The sequence below is a fragment of the Oncorhynchus mykiss genome, chromosome 2 (genome assembly GCF_057628025.1).
Source record: "Oncorhynchus mykiss isolate SJ-2025 chromosome 2, ASM5762802v1, whole genome shotgun sequence".
NCBI classification, from domain to species: Eukaryota; Metazoa; Chordata; class Actinopteri; order Salmoniformes; family Salmonidae; genus Oncorhynchus; species Oncorhynchus mykiss.
This window is the reverse complement of record NC_143023.1, coordinates 57788193-57812549: the sequence shown is the minus strand read 5'-3', so window position 1 is coordinate 57812549 and position 24357 is coordinate 57788193. Positions and strand designations below refer to the sequence as shown.

At 43.5% G+C, this 24357-nt stretch overlaps 1 protein-coding gene across 4 annotated transcripts in view; it reads right to left on the bottom strand.

Annotated features, from left to right (window-relative positions):
- LOC110492500 (ATP-binding cassette, sub-family C (CFTR/MRP), member 8) overlaps nt 1-24357 on the bottom strand; it is a 117887-nt gene that overhangs the window by 84488 nt on the left and 9042 nt on the right. For 3 of the 4 annotated variants that reach the window (XM_090203429.1, XM_090203432.1, XM_090203433.1), the window contains exons 2-5: nt 17724-18082; nt 11135-11276; nt 10159-10280; nt 3573-3739 (exon numbers count right to left, since the gene is read on the bottom strand). In XM_090203429.1, coding sequence (XP_090059555.1) covers nt 3573-3739; nt 10159-10280; nt 11135-11276; nt 17724-17871 — 579 coding nt within the window. In that variant the 5' untranslated portion in view covers nt 17872-18082. Of the gene's footprint in view, nt 1-3572; nt 3740-10158; nt 10281-11134; nt 11277-17723; nt 18744-24357 lie in introns of those variants that run through there. The other variant, XM_021566911.3, reaches the window with a different exon arrangement.

The window sequence follows — 24357 nt, the reverse complement described above, 5'->3', positions numbered from 1 at the left end:
AACTTCCGACTTCAACTGTATATACACAAATGTATGTGGAAACCCCTTCAAATTAGTGGAGTTGGCTATTTCAGCCACACCCGTTGCTGGCAGGAGTATAAAATCGAGCACAGTAGAATGGCATTACTGAAGACCTCAGTGACTTTCAACGTGGCACCATCATAGGATGCTACCTTTCAAACAAGTCAATTCGGCAAATTTCTACCCTGCTAGAGCTGCCCCGGTCAACTGTAAATGCTGGTATTGTGAAGTAGGGGGGCTGTGCTTTGGCAAAGTGGGTCAGGTTATATCCTTCCTGTTTGGCCCTGTCCGGGGGTATCATCGGATGGGGCCACAGTGTCTCCTGACCCCTCCTGTCTCAGCCTCCAGTATTTATGCTGCAGTAGTTTGTGTCGGGGGGCTAGGGTCAGTTTGTTATATCTGGAGTACTTCTCCTGTCTTATCCGGTGTCCTGTGTGAATTTAAGTATGCTCTCTCTAATTCTCTCTCTCTTTCTTTCTCTCTCTCGGAGGACCTGAGCCCTAGGACCATGCCTCAGGACTACCTGGTATGATGACTCCTTGCTGTCCCCAGTCCACCTGGCCGTGCTGCTGCTCCAGTTTCAACTGTTCTGCCTGTAATTATTATTATTTGACCATGCTGGTAATTTATGAACATTTGAACATCTTGGCCATGTTCTGTTATAATCTCCACCCGGCACAGGCAGAAGAGGACTGGCCACCCCTCATAGCCTGGTTCCTCTCTAGGTTTCTTCCTAGGTTTTGGCCTTTCTAGGGAGTTTTCCCTAGCCACCGTGCTTCTACACCTGCATTGCTTGCTGTTTGGGGTTTTAGGCTGGGTTTCTGTACAGCACTTTGAGATATCAACTGATGTACGAAGGGCTATATAAATACATTTGATTTGATTTGGTATTGTGAAGTAGAAATGTCTAGGAGCAACAACGGCTCAGCCGCGAAGTGGTAGGACACACAAGCTCACAGTTGCAACACACAAACTACCGAGTTCCAAACTGCCTCTGGAAGCAACGTCAGCACAATAACTATTCGTCGGGAGCTTCATGAAATGGGTTTCCATGACCAAGCAGCTGCACACTAGCCTAAGTTCAGCATGCGCAATGTCAAGCTTCGGCTGGAGTGATGTAAAGCTTGCCACCATTGGACTCTGGAGCAGTAGAAACGCGTTCTCTGGGGTGATGAATCATGCTTTACCATATACCAGTCGACGGACAAATCTGGGTTTGGCGGATGCCAGTAGAACCCTACCTGCCCCAATGTATAGTGCCAACTGTAAAGTTTGGTGGAGGAAGAATAATGGTCTGGGGCTGTTTTTCATGGTTTGGGCTAGGCCCCTTTGTTCCAGTGAAGGGAATTCTTAACTCTACAGCATACAATGACTTTCTAGATAATTCTGTGCTTCCAACTTTGTAGCAACAGTTTGGGGAAGGCCCTTTCCTGTTTCAACATGACAATGCCCCCATGGACAAAGCAAGGTCCATACAGAATGGGTTTGTTGAGGTTGGTGTGGAAGAACTTGACTGGCCTGCACAGAGCCCTGATCTCAACCCCATCTAACACCTTTCGAAATGAATTGGAACTCCGACTGCGAGCCAGGCCAAATCGCCCAACATCAGTGTGCAACCTCACTAACGCTCTTGTGGCTGAACGGAAGCAAGTGCTCACAGCAGTGTTCCAACATCTAGTGGAAAGCCTTCCCAGAAGAGTGGAGGCTGTTATAGCAGTAAAGGGGGAACCAACCCCATATTAATGCCCATGATTTTGGAATGAGATGTTCGACGACCGGGTGTCCACATACTTTTCGGGTCATGTAGTGTATATGTTTAGAGTTAGTCAGTGTACATTGGGACTCAGAGGACTCTTCCCCCAACAGATGTGTCTTTCCTGACTGCAGATGTTACCAAAGCAACATACAACACTCTCTCTATATACACAGTCCTTTATCAAAACAGGAATGTATGTATAAACTACTCTGTGTTTGATGGCTCTGGTAGAAGCCCGAGGCATCATGAAGGCATTGAAAAAATTGCCCATTAGTGATCATGAATATAAACTGTAATTAGAATAAGTGCTGAGATTAGTCCAGTGGTGGTCAGTGCCGTTTATGATGAGGGAGGACAATTTTTTCCCCCTCCACGAGCATGGCCTTATTCTATTACAGCATGTTGGATGACTGTCATTCATATTCCATTCATTCGGTTCAATAACACATAGGTTTAGGCTATTGTTTAGGCTGTTTAGGCTATTGTTTAGGCTGTTTAGGCTATAAAAAATGTCCCTACACCCTAGCCTCCGAATGAAAGTTTACAATCTAGGTGCACACAGCAATGTAGTATTCATTCTAGCCTCTATGCACTCTCTTCTCAGCTTTTCCATTCGTTCGTGGACTTCAATGAACAACACATCAGCTGTATGTGACCTGGCAAAAAAAGCCTTTCCAAGCAAAACCATATCATAACCGCTACACACAGTCTACATCGTTGTCCCCATATTAGCTAAAGTAACATTCTAGTCAATATAGCTAATAGAACTAATGAGTTGGTAAACCCGCTACAATAAGTAACGTTACACTGTAGAGTGCTGTTGAGGCTACTGTAGACCTTCATTGCAAAATAGTGTGTATTAATCAATTATTTGGTGACATAAATATATTTTAGTCTAGTTTTTCAATGTTTTATTTTAAGAAATTGACTGAGAAGAAAGGCTCTTCCCCTTTCTTACTTTTGAAGAGCCTCCGCTGGATTAGTCCCCATCTTAACCAATACAAACCATTGAAGAATGCCAATGATTGCCAAGTGCCCAAGAGCCTGATTGCTCTCAAACCCAAGATGGGATGCTAAAGAGGAACAAATGGACCAGGTGGGATAGTGCCAAGAGGAGAGGCGACTGCTGTGAATGGGAAGATCCTGACTGACGCCTCACAACATGAACACGAATCCACCTGCATGTGCACACACTCGCGTGAATACCATTCTCGAGTATATGTCGTTGTCCTCCAACACGCGCACACAAATAGAGCTTGAAATCCTGATCACCATAATACTGTAGCAAGACATCCGCCATTCTTTTCAGAAGAAAATCTCCAGACAGAACTCCCACTGATTAAAATGATGAATCATTCAAACATTCTGGCAAGTCCATCATAAACATATCCATCATAAACATCCTATTATAATTAGGGACAAGTAGCGGGTGTCATACAGGGGCGTCATGCAGAAATCTGGAGGTGACACGTGCCCTGGTGCCCCCTTTGGGCATGACGCCTCTGATTGTACGACTCACAACAACCTAGCACATTCTGCCTTCGATCTACTTCAGAAACAGGCCTGTAGGCAGCAAGATTTAACATCCGATATACAGGGGCATACAAAAATGCTTGACCGAAAGAGGGGAGAGCTGATTGAAGCAGAGGAAAAGACAGGATAGAGACGTCCAGACATACTGAGGAAAACAGATGCCCGTACACACAAAACGCACTAGGATGACACACACACACACACACACACACAAATACATGCACACGCACACCATCCCCCACTCACACACACTGATGCTCACCCTGCCCAGTATGACGTTGATTTCCACAGCCAGTAGTAGTCCGTAGAGCAGGGCCAGGAGTCCTGTGATGCCGTAGCGGAGCTGTCTCAGGCCGATGCCGTGCTCCGTGTACTTGGCAAACTTGATGGTTTTCATCAGAAAGGCCAAGACCCAGTAGAACAGTAGGGCTTTAGAGAGGATCAGAGAGAAACATTTGAATACCTCAGGACTCATAAAGGGAATCGTCAGTCATCTCAAGTCAACTCCCGACGAATGCAATTGGGTTAGGAAAGTCCTATACATTCCCAACAGATTATGCAGATATCCAGTAAGTAAAAGGAATGTTGTTTCTGGTGAACTGTACACACTGCATAAGGAGTGAACTGTATATCTACAAAGTGAATATCATACGTATTATTTAGAATCCATATCATATACATTTTCTAATTCATTTCCCCCCCCATCTTTCCTCTGCTTGTGTCAGTTTTGTTTACATTTTGTGTCATGGCACTTCTGACAGAACTGCTCGTGTTTAAAACTCAAGTGACAATAGGGAATGAACAGCTGTACTGGAACTGTCAGAATGACTGCGCCTACCTGCTGGAAAGACAACCCACTCACGGATGCCATCCATTATAAATCCCCAAGACACATCCGAAACGATGTGACCGATGTAATTTTTCACACTTTTTTTGATGTTTTATAGGAGAGAAACCATGGTAACAGAGTCTCGTAGGAGTATGCTGAACATTCTGGGATTTGGGGTCTTTTTCCTCCCCCGTGAAGTCCGCAGATGTTCATAACAGAAACGTGGCCTGCATCTCAAACACTAACTCATGTTCTCTCCCCTCCCCCTCCAGCCGCTCCATCCCTCCTTGCTCTCTTCTCCTCCCTTTCTTTCTTCCTTCCTCCCTTCCTTCTCTCTCGCCTTGACTTTCCAGTTGTTTAGTGATGTATGTCCATGGTTGTTAAGCTCAATATCCATAGAAACAGAGTGAAAAGAAGGGACTCAGTATTGAAAACGGTGGTCGATTCAGATCCTGTTGTAGCAGGTTGCTATGGTGAGTCACAGTCAATGAATCAACAATATAAGTCCTTTCTATAGGGGGGGTGCAGCAATATTAGGAAGGTGTTCTCAATGTTTCGTACACTCAGTGTAAGTCCTTTCAGTGTGTTTGTTGTGGCTGTTTTGAAGGTCAATGACTTACAGTATTTGTCAGGCCTGCAGTTGTACTGTAAATCTCTAATGGAAGGCAGAGTCAATAAGAAGCCTATTGAAAAGGTGATCGATGGAAGGATGGTTGTGAAGGAAAGTGAAGAGTGAGTACTACTGATTAGAGATGTGGGTTTGATTCCCACAAAGGCCTTATTCACTGAACATTTAAAAAGATCCCGTAAGAAGAGAGAATGGATAACGGCGTTTGACATATGGCCATACTAGCATATCCCTTCTATGTTCTCCATGTCTATGGCTATCCATCTCTCTAGCCCCAGCTGTAATCAGAGATTAAAGTCTGTCCGAGAAATACCGCCTGTGGGGTCACTCCCTCGACTAACACCGATTGGCAAAGGCATCGAGGTTGAGGCTCAAGCACTGATGTGAACGAGGGAACTGGAGGAAGAGTGAACGAACATGGGCAGAACGCGGATGAGTTAATGACGCAGGAGGAGGAGAAGAGAAGTATGTGATCAGACGAAGAGGAGGAACATGGCAACTGAGGGGATGATGAAAGAAGTCAACATTGACGATGAGAGAACCGTGAAACGACAAAGACCACCTAGTGAGCACAAGACATTGAAAATACATCATTTCAACCCAAAAAATACGTATTCTTTTCAATGTCTTCTGCTCATAGGGCAATGGACTGAGCTGGGACATGGCATTTATTGATAGGATTTTATAGATCCTCTATAAAGAATATTGGCTATCAAATTATAACAACCAGAAGACATTAGTGTTGATGCTTGATGATGTCTCGATGATGCAACAAAAATATTTATTTGGTAATTACCACACAGGAAAGTGTTACCGAGTGTTGATATTTCAGTGTAACATTGTTGTTATAGAACCCAAGTGTTGGTCTTAACCAGAGTTAAACCATATCTATGATTTTGCATGTACTTTGATTGAATCATGAATCATATCCTACTCAAATATAAATAACATTTTTCTAAACTAATCCAATCTGCTATTTGGACTTACTACACCGGTTTCTGAAATGGTTGGTTCCTTGTCTCATATCTTTGTCTCCCCATCCCAGCAGTCAGCCTGAATTCAGGTTGCAGGTGAATAAACATTTAAAATGTTGAATATCCCCACTCTGGCTGGATTCCAATAGGAATTACACCTCACTTCGTAAGCCATCATACTGTGAATATCCCCACTCTGGCTGGATTCCAATAGGAATTATACATCACTTTGCAAGCCATCATAATGTGACTTGCAGGCCTGAAAACCATGAGATTCAGGCCACTGCATTAGGGTAAAACTAGGCCCTCAAAATAAGGCTTTATTAACTACTTGTATTGTGTTGAAGAATTACATTTTTATGATAAAGTATTCACTTAGAATCTCACTTAATGAAAGCCACAGTGGACAAAAAAGTATTACTGCAAAAACCATGTCTCTGTGACCTCGCTGCCATCTAGAAGGCGGAGACGGTACAGATGCATCAACGCTGGGACCGAGAGACTGAGAAACAAACTTTACCTTGCACCTTAGAGACCGCTGCCCTTATGTCCAGAACATAGTCAATGAACACTGTAATGGTGCTTACATACTGTATTACCCACTTTATATGTATATACTGTATTCTAGTCTTGGTTTATCCTACATACTGTAACTACCGCTATACACACACCTTTTCTTTTCACATGCTGTCCATACTGTCTATACACAACATTCACATACGTGTATATACAGTGGGGCAAAAAAGTATTTAGTACTGGAAATACTTATTTTCCACCATAATTTGCATATAAATTCATAATAAAATCCTACAATTTCTGGATTTTTTTTCTCATTTTGTCTGTCATAGTTGAAGTGTACCTATGATGAAAATTACAGGCCTCTCTCATTTTTTTAAGTGGGAGAACTTGCACAATTGGTGGCTGACTAAATACTTTTTTTTGCCCCACTGTATACTGGATTCTTGACAAAATCACTCTAATATACACTATATAGACAAAATATGTGGACCCCCCTTCAAATTAGTGGATTTGGCTATGTCAGCCAAACCCGTCGCTAACAGGTGTATAAAATTGAGCATGCAGCCATGCAATCTCCATAGACAAATATTGGCAGTAAAATTGCCTTACTGAAGAGCTCAGTGACTTTCAACTGCATGCCACCTTTCCAACAACTCAGTTCGTCAAATTTCTGCCCTATTAGAGCTGCCCCGGTCAATTGTAAGTACTGTTATTGTGAAGTGGAAATGTCTAGGAGCAACAACGGCTTAACCGCAAAGTGGTAGGCCACACAAGCTCACAGAACAGGACCGCCGAGTGCTGAAGCGTGCAACGTGTAAGAAACATCTGTCCTCGGTTGCAACACTCACTACCGAGTTCCAAATGCCTCTGGAAGCAACGTCAGCACAATAACTGTTCGTCGGGAGCTTCATAAAATGGGTTTCCATGGCCGAGCAGCAGCACACAAGCTTAAGATCACCATGCGCAATGCCAGGCGTCGGCTGGAATGGTGTAAAGCTTGCCGCCGATGGACTCTGAAGCAGTGGAAACACGTTCTCTGGAGTGACGCTTCAACATCTGGCAGAACGACGGACGAATCTGGGTTTGGCGGATGCCAGGAGAACTCTACCTGCCCCAATGTATAGTCCCAACTGTAAAGTTAGGAATAATGGTCTGGGGCTGTTTTTCATGGTTTGGCCTTCATGGAAGGGAAATGTTAACGCTACAGCATACAATGACATTCTAGACGATTCTGTGCTCCCAACTATGTGGCAACAGTTTGGGGGAAGGCCCTTTCCTGTTTCAGCCTGACAATTCCCCCGTGCACAAAGCAAGGTCCATACAGAAATGGTTTGTCGAGATTGATTTGGAAGAACTTGACTGGCCTGCACAGATCCCTGATCTCAACTCCATCGGACACCTTTTTGATGAATTGGAGCGCTGACTGCGAGCCAGGCCTAATCGCCCAACATCAGTGCCCGACCTCACTAATGCTTATATGGCTGAATGGAAGCGAGTCCCTGCAGCAATTTTCCAAGATCTAGTGGAAAGCCTTCCCAGAAGAGCAGAGGCTGTTATAGCAGCAAAGGGGGGACCATTTTGGATTTTGGAATAAGATTATCAACAAGCAGGTGTCCACATACTTTTGGTCATCAGTGTATATTGATAATTGTAAAATTTCCCTTTAAGGGTTTCCAAAAAAACACCCATAAATCTAGTTGTTTCAACTAATTATTATTAATTAACTTCTTCCACAGACTTTTTTTCCATTTACTTTTCGGTCCAATTGTTACAACAACAACAAAAATAATCCTAAATAATAATTTATAGTGTGAGACAAGTTGAGCAAACATTGTTTTCAATTGACTGAGTTTTTGCCAAAGTTCTCTCAAGTTTGGGCCAACTAAAAGTTCAGGTAACACTGGGACCAAAACATTTTATAAACAAAAAAAAGTCTGTGGAACCAGTTACTTAATAATATTTAGTCGAAACAACTAGATTTTCTTCACAATGTTGTGCGTATGACTTTGTCGGTGGTGGGAATTGCTGGTCTCATCTTTCAACGTCAATTTGTCAGACGGTTTTGATATCCGTTCATCATGATCCATTACACCTCAAAGCATAACAAGCTGCTTAATGTGAACCTTTTCACTCGTGAGTTCCAAATATCTCTAACCGCCAACCCTGCGCCAGTTGTTTCATGCGCACGATGTCAGAATGTTCTCACTGTTGTGGATAATTTATGTTTGAGGCTTTACGGAGCTGGACAAGCACTTCCCTAGAGTTTCCCAAGGTCAAGTATGAAGACATTGCTCATCTCTAGTCAGAACAGGCCTTGCACAAATGTTTTCCCTCTGCACATTTTGTGGCTGAAATGCTGGCCCTCCACTTCATCTCGGGCCTAACAATACCTGTACCAATATATCGTCCAAACACCAGCTTCTTGGGCATTATCACTTAATTAGAATTTTCAAATGTCATGCTTTTTGAGCACATAAAAAAAGGAAGTAAGGTATTCGAATATTGAAGCAGAACCAGAAGCCTGCATTTTTATGTGAAACTCATAGATTTTAGTGGGTAGTCCATAAATACGTTTTTACAGTGTATAGATGCTGGATCAGTGTTTAACCCTGGAGAATTTGCTGTGCAGAATCTCATCAGTACCATGTCATGAAAGCATCCTTTTTTACAATCTTAATATTCTCAGCTGACATTTGTATCACTACTTAAAATGTAATTAAGTAGTGCCTCTCTTCACTTTATTTTTATTTTAAAAAAAAGTTGTACTGAAAAAAATGCAAGATTATAGTCACATAATGTCCTCATTCGCTTCCAGTAAAGAGACACAACAACTTCATTTTGAGTTATGGACGAACTACACCTATTTTAACCTCCCCATGAGGAAAACATATTTTGATTAGTGAACCAAGGTCGATATTGAATTTTTGTTACTCGCTCGCCTCACTTCAAAAAAAATTATTCAATATGTTCAACATTAAATGGAATTTTATGGCCTTATTTAATCTAACTGATTTATGAGGATAACTACAGTACAAAGTATATATTTTTTTAACTAACCCCTTTCAACCTAATATCGGTATGGAATACACAAGACTAGAATCATTACACAAAGCAGATCTCTGACTCCTGCTTGATGGACACACATTGAATATTCTATTACTTGGGTTTCAGCCTCGAACTGCAGTAGAATTGATATCCATCCAATCAGAATAACGCAATTACACTTTAATGATAATTGCCTACAACCTTTACAGTCCTCAAACTCAACTCTGACCCTGGAAGCCAGCTCCACTGCATTTTGAAACATGTTCCCCTGTAATCAGGGACTGATTTAGACCTGGGACACCAGGTGTGTGCAATTAATTAACAGGTAGAACAGAAAACCAGCAGGCTCCGGACCTCGTAGGGTAAGAGTTGAGTACCCCTGCTCTAGAGCAAAAAGCCATCTCATCTGAATATAAATGAACCATGCATCTGGGTTTAACATGACATTATTAATGCCTGTGGTTTAGACAAAACCGCAATGCTGTACAAAATACTTCCTTATATTTGAATTGTATTGATTTTGGCTTAGAAGACCCTAGGGGCCAGCAAACCTGCAAGTGAGTCATGGTTATCCACCATTCAGTAAAGCCTAGCAAGAGGTTGCTCTCACGCGTAACAGTAATTGGGGACATCTTCTACAGCCAGAGGCATCTTTGCGCTACAGGGAGACAGACTTCAGCAGTTGAAGTTTGGAGGCTTGGATGTTTAACACTAAAGCGAGGTGAGCTGTGCAATGAAGTGGGGTGGGCATTCTGGCATAATTTGCACGGTACGGACGCGCACACACAAACACAGAGTATGCATACACACACACTCTGTTAAAGTGCTTGGAAAACTATGAAGGAGCCTTTACCTAGCAGTAGCTTGGGGAAGTTGGAGGTCTCGATGTTGTGGTAGTAGATGATGGAGGTGATCCCCGCCATGAAGGCCAGGCCTGCAGGCATGTACAGGTGCAGGTGGAGGGACTGGGTGAACCTGGGAGAACACACACAGGACAGAAGGGGTTTAATGCACACACAGATGCACACAAACACACACACATCCCAATTGGATAAGTTAAAATCATTCTATACACACACTCAATGCCGTATAAAAGCTGCAAGCAGACATTGTGCTATAGTGAATGGTATTCTAGGGCGAAAGTGCAGGAGGAGAGCTCTTCCAATCAATTCACAAACGCATAGAAGAAGCTCTCAGCGCCGACAGGCAATCCTACATTAATCATGTGTAGGGGACTATAGGGGACACGCGTGGGCAATCAACGTGAGAGGAGGAGAACATACAAGGACAGAAGAGAAAGCGAAGAGGTGAAAGCCAGAGAGAGAGAGAAAGAGAGAGAGAAAGACAGAGCGAGCGAAAGACAGAGCGAGAGAAAGAGTGAATGAGAGAGAGAGAGAGACAGAGGCAAGGGAATGCAAAGGCTCCGATTGATTTCCTGCAATTATTTAACCTATGACCTACATTTGTGAATCACACACTATTGGATTGTGGAGTGAGAAGAGGGGGAGACTGATAAGTTGAAGACTAAATGGAGAAAGTTGACAGTGCTGCCATAAAAAGTAGGCAAGGCTAGAAGTGCAGAGGAGGAAGAGGACCTAGTGACCTAGGTGGGGGGAGCGGGGACAGTTATGAAAAGAGTACAGTCTACAGCAGAAGCAGTCATTGAGAGGAGCAGAGGAGTTGAGAAGTCTGATGACACTGCTAGCTTTGCTAAAGATCCACTCGTGTTCAATGTTATGGAGGTGTACGGTCGTTGCATTGTACTGGGGAGTCGGTGATGTCAAACATGGTGCGTGATTCCAGCGGAAGAGCAGGGGGAACGGACTCACCCATCGGAGACGACGCCCTCTGCGATCTCACAGACCAGGACGAAGAGGAGGACGAAGGTGAGGAGCCAGCGCAGGTTGTGACCAGGGAAGTGCAGCCAGGTGCTGTGGTGGATGTGCACCTTGGAGCTCTGGCTGCCCCAGCCTTTCAGAACACAGCAAACACAACAATGACACAGGAAACAGGATATTAGCTTCAGAGAACAGCGTGACATTTATCTGATCTGTTGGGCCGGTGAGAGTCAATTCCCAACTAAGCATCCGCAATAATGTTCTACATTTTACTTGTCTATGGCCGGGATTGAATCCGATCAAGCTCTTTCAGCTATGCACATCCTAAAGGTCAATGTTTCATAGTTCGCATAGACCTCATTCATGGTAAACACTACAACATGTTGGTTCAATCAAAATGTTCATTTAATTGGCAAGCGTGCGATAAGGTGGATCTACCGCTGATCCGATGAAATACCGGCCTAAAAGAAGACATCACAGGAGGCTGGTGGCACCTTAATTGGGGAGGACAGGCTCGTGGTAATGGCTGGAGCGGAATGGTGTCAAATACATCAGATCCACGGGTTCCACGTGTCTGATGCCACTCCTTTCCAGACATCATTATGAGCCGTCCTCCCCTCAGCAGCCTCCACTGGAAGACAATTCAGACTATTGATTCCCGTAGAGACTATGGAGGGGACACACAAAGTCCACTTCGGGTGTATTACAATTCATGACCTTGGCTTAACAGCGGATAGGATCAATTCTACAGACTCCCCGGTATAACCTTGAAAAACGGTGAGCCTAACAAGAAAGTTGTCCCTGCGAGTCACAGGAGTAGGACTCGATTAAAAGGTCATCAAAGGGGAGTCAGTGGCGAGTCTGTCAAGGTCCTCACTGTGAGGTGGGTCACCCCCCAGGGGCCTGCAGCAAGGCGTGTCTAGATAGAAAGAGAGCAAAGCTACTGTACCCTGCCTGAGACCGCCATTCCAGTTAGCTCTGAAAAGCTATAATGAAGTAAATTTACTCACACACCTTACGCGCTGCTAGGTGCACAGAGAAAAATGCAGCTTGATAAAAAGAAACTCCAGCACATTGGTGATCTAGATGTTTCCGACATTTAATGGATCTTATTTACCAATGTTTCGGTCAAACAACCTGCTTCGGGAAGGCATCTAGACCACCGGTGTTGTTGGAGTATGTATTTTTATTACAGTGAGCTACTAAAACCTAACACCTCTCTCAACTGGCTACTGTGGTGTTGAGCCAGGCAGTACCCGCCGGTCAGTTACATCTGCGTTTAAAAAGGAGCGTAACAGCTTACTTCGCTGTACCCCTGGGTTATTAAACACAACGCCTGGTCCTAAATGACCAAATGCTTATATCCTTAAACTGACATAACAATCTAATTGCTATGGGGTTCCTTAGCAATGCATCCAACTGCTGCTCCCGACAACACCTCCCTACTAATTACATTATAATATCTGTTGGGGAGGTTAAGTTAATCAGTCAGCACTGCTGGCATGCATGTGCGCGAGCACACACACACACACACACACACACACATTAGTATTCTGTGTGTGTAACTGAAGCTCTGCAAACATTACGACGCCCATGGCTGAGCGGGAGATTCATCTCTCAGGGTCACTAGGCACCTTCCCTCTGACCTTCTCATCCAATTGGTTTTGAGGAGGTGAGAGGGTGCAAAGGGATCAAGGAAATGCAATTGAGATTCTCCCACAGGCTTAAGGTGACAGGGAGGATGAATGAGTGAGAGGGAGAGAGAGGAAGAGGATTTTCTCTTTTAGTCGTCCTTTGGAGCTAATCTTCCAAGAGTCCTTAAACATTCAAATACAATTTCTAATACGATCCCATTTTCACATAATAACACTGTAACAAACAGTTACATAATACACTGACATATTGACCAGATAAATACTCTTAACAGTCTGAAATTATAGATTGATTCCTTCATCTGCCATAGTCCTGCACAAACTTCCAAATTATTATATTTAAATGGTTCTAAAGTACTGTTTGAATTGATATATTGAAATATTTCTGGTTAGCTCAGATAAATTATTCAATTTCTTTATTGCTCCAAGTCTAAATGTTATTTTGCCTATTTCTCTTTTCTGTCTGGATAATACATGATAATACATGAATGTCTGTCTCTTACCAACTGAATACTGCTGTGAATAGAGTTTGGCCGTTCTAAATGGTGTACTGTATATTGTGAAATAAAATAAGCATGTTTTTTTTTTCAATTATCTTGTTGAGCATACCTAAAAACAGAAGAACCATATCTCCACCTTAAAACAATCCTCGCTGCTCTGTTCTGTGCAATCTGAAGCCTCTTAATTTAACATGCTGATGCATTTCCCCAGACCACAGAACAGTAGTTCACCTGACTCTCAATTCATGTTTGGGTTGTTTGCTTAAGAATCTTCCCTGGTAAATATTTAGCTATCCTTCCGATCATGCCATGCCATAGAAAATGTTTTTTTTTTTACATAGATGATTTATTTGAGACGACCATGATAAGCAGGTGTCTAGCAGCACTTCTAGTAGTGTGGTTTCTGCCACTTCCTCAATTTGTACTCCCCCCATACTTAATTGTATCCCATGCTGTGTTGGCCTTTTCCTGGTGGAACAGACCAACATAACCTTGGTTTTCTTGGTGTTCGAAACAAGTTGGCTCAGACAAATCCACTCCTTGATATTTCCCAGATCTACTTGTAGAGCATGCTGTACCTATTGAAACGATTGTCTTGCTGTATAAACTGTAGTATCATCCGCAAATATAGTAGCTTGAGTTTCAGATGAGGGCTAATGAAAGCCGTTGGTATATATTAAGTAAAGAAGTGGCCCAAGGCAGCTGCTCTGCGGTATTCCACAGTTTAACGCATTAAGGGAAGAAAACGACCCATTGATATAGGTACACTGTTTCCTGTCAGTTAGATATGACTGTACCCAATTCAATGCTGCCTCCTTCCAAAAAATATTTAATGATACACTAAATCAAATGCTGCGCTAAAATCTAAAAATAGTACACCCACAACTACTATCAATAGCATTGAGCCACTGGTCAGTCATGCCAACCAATACAGTGGTAGTGGAATGCTTTTTGCGATAAGCATGCTGATTGGCTGTGATAAGATCATTATTTTCCATACACTCCCATATTTGTCTACTCATAATACCCTCCAATATCTTACTGAGGGAAGGGAGTAAACTGATTGGTCGACTATTGGCAGGAGTAATGGGTTCTTTGCGGTCTTGGATTAGACACAGTTTAGCATGCTTCCATACATTTGCAAATGTCCCCTTTTCCAGTGACCAACTAAATATGTATTTCAATGGAGCTACAATCTGGGGAGCAGCATAACGAAGTAAAAAATTGTCCATAAGATTTAACCTGTAGATTTACCATTGGGTAAGGACTTCAACAGGTTTAACACCTCGTCTACTGACACCATTTATAGACGAAAAGAGCAGGTTTGTTCACTCATAATATGATCATCAATCCATTGGACAATAGCTTGTTTGGAAGAATGGGTATTTACAGCATCACGCAGTAAATAAATGTTCTTGGTAAAAAAAATATATATATATGGAAAATTATTGGCAATATCAGCTGGTTTTGTTATCGTTCATCCGTCAACCTCCACACTAGATGGGCATGATGAGATGGATGTACCAAGGAAGCCCTTAACTGTATTCCATACCTTTTTACAATCAATAAAATCATTTTTGTAAAATAGATTTTTTCTTATGATTTCATTTAACTGCATAATTACATAGTGTTCTATAATTCTGTTAATACATTTGTAGTTTAGATTTGGCTGCCGAAAGGTGACCTGACTTCGTAGATGAGCTAGTAGTATCATTAACCATTTGTTTCAAAACACAGCTCTCGGGCAAATCTCATTAATTGAGTTCTATTTGAATTATTATGATCCTTCCCATTTATATTAAAACCACACAAGATAAATACATCTCTGTTACTATCTGTGGCCTGGTCAAACCCAGATAGGAAACCTTAGAGCTAGGAGGTCTATACACACACCCTACCAATATGGCTGCCTGGAGAGGCAGATGTACTTGAGCCCATAGTGCCTCTACTTGACATACATTAAGGTCATCCCTTCTCTTAAAAGGTATATGATTCTGAATGTACAGTGCTACACCCGCACCATTCCTATTCCTGTCTCTTCTCAGTAGACTATATCCATGAATGTTCATTTGCCCATCATTTACAGATGCATCAAAATGTGTTTCGGTCAAAGCTAAAATATGAATATTATATATGTTGACCATGTTAAAAACCTGATGTTTTTTGTTAGGAAGGCTACTTACACTAACCTGAGCTATATGCAACTCTTTCCTTGTCAGGTGAAGATCAGTAGAGCATGTATTTCTTACAGATTTGAACATTGGATTAAAATAGCCATGGAGTTACTCTGGAGTCCTGATACAGTTGTCCGTTGATATAAAGTTTATCCGTCATCGTGGAGACTCGTTGATTCGGGCAACGCTTTTCCTTCGTGATGGGATATAGTTTATTTTCTCCTTTCATTGATCTCCGTGGGGAAGTGATCACTCATTCCAAAGTCTCGCCATTTCCTTTTGCTTAAAATGTTCAAAACATGCAATAATAGCCTGTGGCCTATTTCCAGAGGTCTTTCCCATTCTATGGACTCTGGAGAAAGAGACATTGCGCCCGACATCAGTGGGCAGTTTCAGTTGAGTTGACGTAAAGTCTCGGGCAGTGTCCTCACAGCCTCCGCTGTTGTCATTTTCCGGTATCCCTGAAAAGATTAGAAGGTTTATTTGAAGTTGTTTGTTCTCCCTTTGCACCACCTCCACCTTGCCAGGAATAGAGTCTACAGTACCTTTCAGTGCCGTGTTCTCTTTCCTTAAGTCATCAATCTGACGTTGGCTGAATTCCAGACTGGCACATAATGCATTGATGTCTTCTTGTAGTATAACCAAGATATCAAGTTTGGCAAGCGTTTCGTTGATGGATTTCAAAAACCTGATGGTTTTGATGGATTTCCATAAACCTCTACCCCTTCTCCACGCGCGCCCTCTTGCTTGGAGTTGGTTTGATACCGCTTGGCCAACTTGGTTTTCGTTTGTTTCGTTGATTGGGTTGGTTGTCCTTAACAACGCTCGAATCCTCCGAAACCAGCGACATGTTTCCTTGAGTATCTCTCGTTAATCACTTTGGGTCGGCAGGGTAGCCTAGTGGTTAGAGCGTTGGACTAGTAACCGGAAGGTTGCAAGTTCAAATCCCTGAGCTGACAAGGTACAAATCTGTTGTTCTGCCCCTGAACAGGCAGTTAACCCAGTGTTCCTAGGCCGTCATTGAAAATAAGAATTGGTTCTTAACTGACTTGCCTAGTTAAATAAAGGAAAAAATTAATGAATCGTTTGAGCTCTTTCTCAGCTCCCCCTCCTATTTATACCTATCTTTCTCTCTCTCTCGCTTTGTACTCGCTCCATCTTTTATCTTCCTTCTAGCTAATGGGTTTATCCCAGTCCTTAGTAGTGTCGGGGTAAATCTGGCATGGCACCCTATTATCTTTATCTTTGTATTTTTTCCCAGAGCCAGTGGAGCACTGTAAAGGGAATAGGGTTGAATTTCAGATGTAATGTAGCCTCTCTCTAACAGTGTCGCAGGGACGTAGAGACTTGGTCAGTCACACACTGATGACACATAGCCAAGCACGTAAGAGTCACTTCACCAGCAGTCACAGGGACACAAAATGGGTCTAGGAATGATAACAGCTGAAGAAAGTCACAGCACATTACAAAACGGGGATGGGGACACAGTGAACTTGTCACACATTGATGACGCAGAGGTGGCCAGCCGGTCACACGGTGATGATGACACCAGTGGAATTGGAGGGGGTAGCCAGGTGGAACAGACTGGCAGGCGAGCAGGGTTGTGCAACCCGACCCTACAGTAGATTCTGGTTCCAGCTCCTGCTCGCGAGGTCTAAATTCCAGCAGAAAGGTCACATTTGTTTGTCAAAAATAAAAATGCTTCCCACAACGAGGGGTTTCTTGGAATATGTCCCAACCAGCCTCCCACCCCCACCATGCTTCACCTAGGGTCATGTTCCCATTAGAATGTTAATGGTTTGATCATAGGGGACACACTGTTAGTTGATGATGGCGCTTGCAAAGCCAGGATTATAGGTTCAAATCCCGGGGCCACCAATACGTCAAATGTATGCACACATGACTCTAAGTCACTTTGGATAAAAAGCTTCTGCTAAATGGCATTTATTATAAACTGTACCGTGGACTATATATTCCTATGCAAAATGAATTAATGCATAGTTAGTTAAACAAAACAAAACAACTACAGCTCGGTACACTCCCTCTAGCATATGCTGACACCATCACTGATTACCAGCGATTACAGATCATTTCATTGCAACATAAAGCACCCAGTAACGGAGTGAATGGCTCAGTAATGAGCTACCATAGGACAGTTATGCTTGCGCGCGTGTGCGTGCGTCCGTCCGTCAACATATTTTCCCGCTCTTGTGGTTGTGAGGCCGTGTGGCTCTCACCTCGTGGTAACACTCACCGATGAAGAGGATGGGGAAGGTGATGAAGAGCAGGAAGATGTGCGGCACCACGTTGAGCGCGTCCAGGAAGCAGCCGTTGTTGAGAACGCCGCTGTCCACGTTGTACGCCAACGAGTTGTTCTCGTTCCCACAGAACGCCAAGGACATGTTGGAACCGGGGCTCTACGGGGGGGAAACTCACCACAGGAAAGGAGGAGGAAAAAAGGGGAAAAAGAGGAGGAGGAGGACAACAAGAAAAAAGGAGAGAGAATCTCTCAGAGCATGTTGTTTCTTTTGTAGGACACTGATGTATTTCCAGCGGCAGGTCTCGATGAGTTTGAACGTGACCTCCGCTCTCGTAGTTCCTCTCTTTCACATCCTGGCTCCCAATACCAGATCCAGAGAAAAAGAAGAGAGAGGGAGAAGAAAGGAGAGAGAGGAGGAGGGTAATTACAGTCCAGTTAAAGGGAAAAAGCTGCACTCTTCGCGTTCCTGAGAAGCAGCATTGCCAGCGGAAAGCTCGCTGGTAACAAATTCCTGCATCCTGTTCCCCTGCGGTCTCCAAAACACATCCTTTGATACCCACGTCTGATTGCCAGGCCAGCTTTGTCTGTTCGCTCTCACGTGCAAAACGCTGCACAGCTCCTCTGGAACACACACACCACAAAGACACAAAACACACACCGGCGCCTCACACACACACACACACACGCACGCACGCACGAGAGCGGAGTCCTCCTGCGGTGCACCTGCTATTCCTATCTCTGTAAATGAGATTTCAGAGTCGACCTTGTAAGACGACAACTGAGGGTGAATGTGAGACAGTTTGTTCGTACAGAAGAGACGACCTGCTAGAGGTGGCACGGAGAAAGGGAGTGAGAGAGAGCGAGAGATAATGGGAAGGAGAGAGAGAGAAAGGTGAGGGGTGAACAAGACAGAGGAAAGAGAGAGGGGGTAATCAAAGAAGAGGAGGGGTGAACATGAATGAAATAAAGAGAGAGAGAGAGAGAGGGGGAGAGAGAGAGAGAGAGAGAGAGAGAGAGAGAGAGAGAGAGAGAGAGAGAGAGAGAGGGGGAGAGAGAGAGAGAGAGGGGGAGAGAGAGAGAGACACAGACAGACAGACAGACAGACAGACAGACAGACAGACAGACAGACAGACAGACAGACAGACAGACAGACAGACAGACAGACAGACAGACAGAGAGAGAGAGAGGTACCAATGCTGACATCCCAGAGGAGAGGCTACGTGAGAGGCATCTGGAAGCATGCAAAATCCCAAACCCAATTATTTACAGGAATTACATAATGATATCCCTTCATTTATTCATTGGCTTTCTACATATTCACCTGTGTTCAAGCACTCAAGACAGAAAGAACAAAATGGTGACAGAATAACTAGGTTGCTGTAGTGGCACAGACATGCAGTACCAGTCAAAAGTTTGGACACACCTACTCATTAAAGGGTTTTTCGTTATTTGTATTTTTTCGAAGACATCAAAACTATGAAATAACACATATGGAATCATGTAGCAACCAAAAAAGTGTTATACAAATTAAAATATATTTTATATTTGAGATTCTTCAAAGTAGCCACCCTTTGCCTTGATGAAAATTTTGCCTTAAAAGTTAAAAGTTAATTGGAGATTTTTGGTTCCAACCGCCGTGTCTTTGTGAGACGCAGAGTAGGTGAACAGATGATCTACACATTTGTGGTTCCCACCGTGAAGCACGGAGGAGGAGGTGTGATGGTGCTTTGCTGGTGACACTCAATTATTTATTTAGAATTCAAGGCATACTTAACTAGCATGGCTACCACAGCATTCTGCCGTGATACACCATCCCATCTGGTTTGCGCTTAGTGGGACTATCATTTGTCTTTCAACATGACAATGATCAACACACCTCCAGGCTGTGTAAGGGCTATTTGACCAAGAAGGAGAGTGATAGAGCGCTGTATCAGATGACCTGGCCTCCACAATCCCCCGACCTCAACCCAATTGAGATGGTTTGGGATGAGTTGGACCTCAGAGTGAAGGAAAAGAAGCCAACAAGACTGTTGGAAAAGTATTCCTCATGAAGCTGGTTGAGAGAATGCCAAGAGTGTGCAAAGCTGTCATCAAGGCAAAGTGTGGCTACAATTGAAGAATCTAAAAATATATTTTGATTTGTTGAACACTTTTTTGCTTACTACATTATTCCATATGTGTTGTTTCATTGTTTTGATGTCGTCACTATTATTCTACAATGTATAAAATAGTAAAAATAAAGAAAAACCCTGGAATGAGTAGGTGTCCAAACTTTTGACTGGCACTGTATATACTGCTGTAATGAGTACGCTAGGAGTCGGGAGTGAATTTAATAATAAATGAAACATGGAACAAAACAAGAAACACGAGTAGCGTACAGACATATAACACAGGAACAGAATCAATATCGCCTGGGGAAAGAACCGACAGATATACTGTAGGGGAGGTAATCAGGAAGGTGATGAAGCGCAGGTGCGCGTAACGATGGCGGCAGGTGTGCGTAATAATGAACCAAACTGGCGACAAACGAGCGCCAGAGAGGGGGAGCGGGAGTAGACGTGACAACTGTCTAAAACACAGGAACATAAAATATGACTGGCATCCTAAAAAAAAAAGACTACTGTATGTTATGCTGTTTTATTGTCAGGATTATACTCTATGGATCCCAATGACATTCTGCTCATTCACGCAGGTCATCAACCCAAGGTACAGAATGCACAGAGTAAATTCACACTTTTTTATAATTGATGTGTAGATCAAATACAGTAATCTGGGCGATGCCCAGCTCAGCTGTCAGGGGTGAGAGGTGACAACTGGGCCACGTTCAGTTGCAAAATGTTCCAAATAGAAATACCATGAATAGAGCCAACGTGATTCCTCATTCTACATGTCAGAGAGGCATGTTGTTTCCACATAGCATATATCTAGCTGAATGATCAAAAACAGCGCGCTCTACTGAACGCCCCTCTGATGCTAGAGGGAGGTGCAGGGAGGGAGGGGAACAGAGTGAAGATGCACGGCTGGTCGTTGAGACACGATACCTGATACCTCCCTCGACACCCACGCCGTGTTCAGCAGGATGCAACTTTTTGGAACATGGAGATAGAAATATGCTATGTAGAACAAAACGTGCCTTTCTGACATAGAAGGAATCACGTCAGCTCTATTCATGGAATTTCTATCTGCAACGTTCTAGAACATTTTGGAACTGAACGTGGCCCCGGGGGAATGCAACATCTGTAACTCTGTACCCTCACTTCCTATCCTGCACCAAAATACCTCCCCACGTGGGAACGAAGAAGTTGGCATGAGGGAGATATCCAGTAGCTTCCACAAACATCTCTAGGAAGAACTTTTAAATACATATACACTAAATGTAGATATTTTCTAGCTTTTCTATATACATTATATTGACATGTGCAACAGACATGTTGAATTTTAGTGTTTTCTTTCGTCTCTCTGGAGTGTCACGTGGCCAGGGTTTTGCACTTTTCTGACTTTTCTATTCGTTACGTAGCAACAGGCAAGCTCAATCAAGCACTGATAAAGTATTTGAAATAATTTCAAGAGCATTTAAACCTAGGTCTGATGTGCAACAATCAACAATCTCCAACCTACTTGTGTTTTTTTTTTTTTTTAATTGCTCCTCTGTATTCACGTTTGTGGCCAGCTTTAGCTGTGTTAAACTGTCGTGTCCTCAATTTGAGATTACCACCGTCCATTGTGGGATTATTCCCCAGGGAGAGTTTAAAACGTCAACTGGCAGAATTAAAAGGGGAGGGGCAGAACAGATGCTTTAACAGCGGCTCAGAGGAACATTTTGATCCTCTCATGTTGGAACGTTCCAGAATGGAACTCACGTCGGAAGTTCTTGAAACCTTCAGTAAAATCACTGACCAGTGGCTACAGAGACCACTGACTGACTGACTTTCCTACCTTTCAGCTGCTCCAGTTGTACATAGGTATGTAATTGGTTTCAAATCTCTATTGGCAGCCTTTCAGGACCGGAAATAAAGCGTTACGACTAATGGCCATGTGGCCAAAGAGACAGACAGACCTACTCACCGACAGACAACCGTCTCAGCTGTTCACAGTAGTCCACCGCTATGTATTTAGTGTATCCTCTGTGAACCTAGGAGGTATCTGAACATTCATCAGGACCTTTTGAAGAATATCTGACTCCAATGGGTGTATCCTGCCAATTCCAGAAGAGAGTAACCTAGGTTTAGCAGTTCTTTTTCTGGGTTACTGTGGTTCAACACAACACGAGAGAAAAGTAGATAGCCTACCTGTGCAGCTAGGGGAGAGCTCTATAACTGGGAAACAACAGTTAGTTTCTGAGTCATTCTCTCACTTAAAATATTGAGATCTGGTGGATAATAGAGAGAGAGAGATCCAAATTGAGCAGCAGCTGCTGAAAAAAATGTACTCTTACAAATATCGAAATGTACATGGTTTTAGAGTGAAGTACATTGGAAAAAGCAAACGGAAAACTGCAAGACTGAATGGGAGACAAAACAAGCAGCAAGCGATGAAGATGTATATTTTATATCAAATTGTGCAGTTATCTTAGCTAGCTGGATTGTTTACAAGTTGTTAGGGACTCTCCTAAAAGAAGCTAGCTAACAAAACATAGCTAGTTAACAACAGAAAGACAAAAGGACAAATGACAAAGGATATCAAAGTAAAACAGTTCTCTAAAGACACTAGGGACAACTGCATTGATGCAAGGCAATGATTCTCAAAAGCCTGGAGGCTTGAATGTGTTTGCTACCCTAAAAGTAGAAGCTGAACTCATCTCAGAAGCTGAGGAAAAAGTCAAGGAGGATGGAGAAAAGCAGACCCCAACAGCCTCTGTGACCCAGCAGGAAGCTCTCTGTGTCCTTCTACCTACCTCACCTGCAGCAGACAGAGCCAAGGACATGCCTACAACACCAAGAACACCTGCTATGCAACGTTTCCACAACACCCTCTCCCTAGCTGAAGCAGAGGTCATAGAGAGAACAAGTTTCAAGTGGAGGACACTGTCCAGAAACTAAAAGAAGAGATGAAACAGTTCAGGGAGGAGAGCAGAGCATCTTTTGCTAAATTAGAAAGCAGAATGGACAAACTGAGTCAGACTAATGATGACCTCAGAGACCATCTGAGCACAACAAGAGAGGAGCTACAACAAAGAGAGAGGTACATTGATACCCTCAACCAGCAGCTAGTCATTATGTTCTCTGCATCAAAAGAACATGTCCACCAGCTTGGTACAACACAGGCACAACCTAAGACCAGCATAACCAGCATGGCCTCCACCACACAGCCTAATGACACTGCACCAGGTCAACCTACCGGCCTCCCAATCTGCTCCAGCCGAGGTCAACCTACCGGCCTCCCAGTCTGCTCCAGCCCAGGTCAGCCTACCAGTCTGCTCCAGCCTAGGTCAGCCTATCAGCCTCCCAGTCTGCTCCAGCACAGTCTGCTCGAGCCCAGGTCAGCTTACCAGGCTCCCAGTCTGCTCCAGCCCAGGTCAGCCTACCAGCCTCTCAGTCTGCTCCAGCCCAGGTCAGCCTACCAGTCTGCGCCAGCTCAGATCAACCTACCAGACTCCCAGTCTGCTCCAGCACAGTCTGCCTCAGCCCAGGTCAACCTATCAGCCTCCCAGTTTGCTCCACCCACAACTGCAGTAATTATCAATTCACATGGGAGGTTCTTGGTCCAGGAAAGATTACTCCCTTGACACCAGGTGTATAACTTCTGAATAAGATTGACATCCCCAACAAATGACCTTCGTGCCAAATGTGAAAATGTATCTTGGGCAGTGAGAAGAGTGGCAGAGCGTTCCCAACAATCAATATGTTGTGTCCACCCTCCTACCAAGAAAATACTTCCCGGGACAGTTGATGGACAAAATAAAGCCGATCACTGTGGACTGTGCCTCACTGATCAACATCATAATGGCTCACCATCCCACTCTGACATGCGAACACTTACAATGCCTTTGGAAAGTATTCAGACCCCTTTACTTTTTCTACATTTTCTAAGTTACAGCCTTAAATCTAAAATGGACAATACCACATAATGACAAAGCAAAAACAGGTTTATACATTTTTGTTAACATACAGTGGTTCTTCCTTTAAAAGTTTGGAGCTGAGGTAACCACCGCATATATTTGGAAACCCCTCCCCTCATTATAAATAATGAGAAACAGTCCTGACCGAATACTGAACAAAAACAGGAAGGAGTTAGTGCATCTCTATCGAACCTTAGGCCTGTACATGCTTGTGTAACAGTTTAACTTTAGTCCTACCCAGGTTCGAACCAGGGACCCTCTGCACACACCGACAACAGTCACCCACGAAGCATCGTTACCAATCGCTCCACAAAAGCCGCGGCCCTTGCAGAGCAAGGGAAACCACTACTTCAAGGTCTCAGAGCGAGTGACGCCACTGATCGAAACGCTATTAGCGCGCACCACTGCTAACTAGCTAGCCATTTCACATCGGTTTCACTTAATGGTAGAATCAGATGGGAATCTTTAGGTCGGTTTACTTACTGCTCAGCTCTTGGGATAAGAGTAGTCGATTATGCCATCACATGGACCCTTCCTCCATTAGTGCATTCACTGTTAGACCACAGCCAC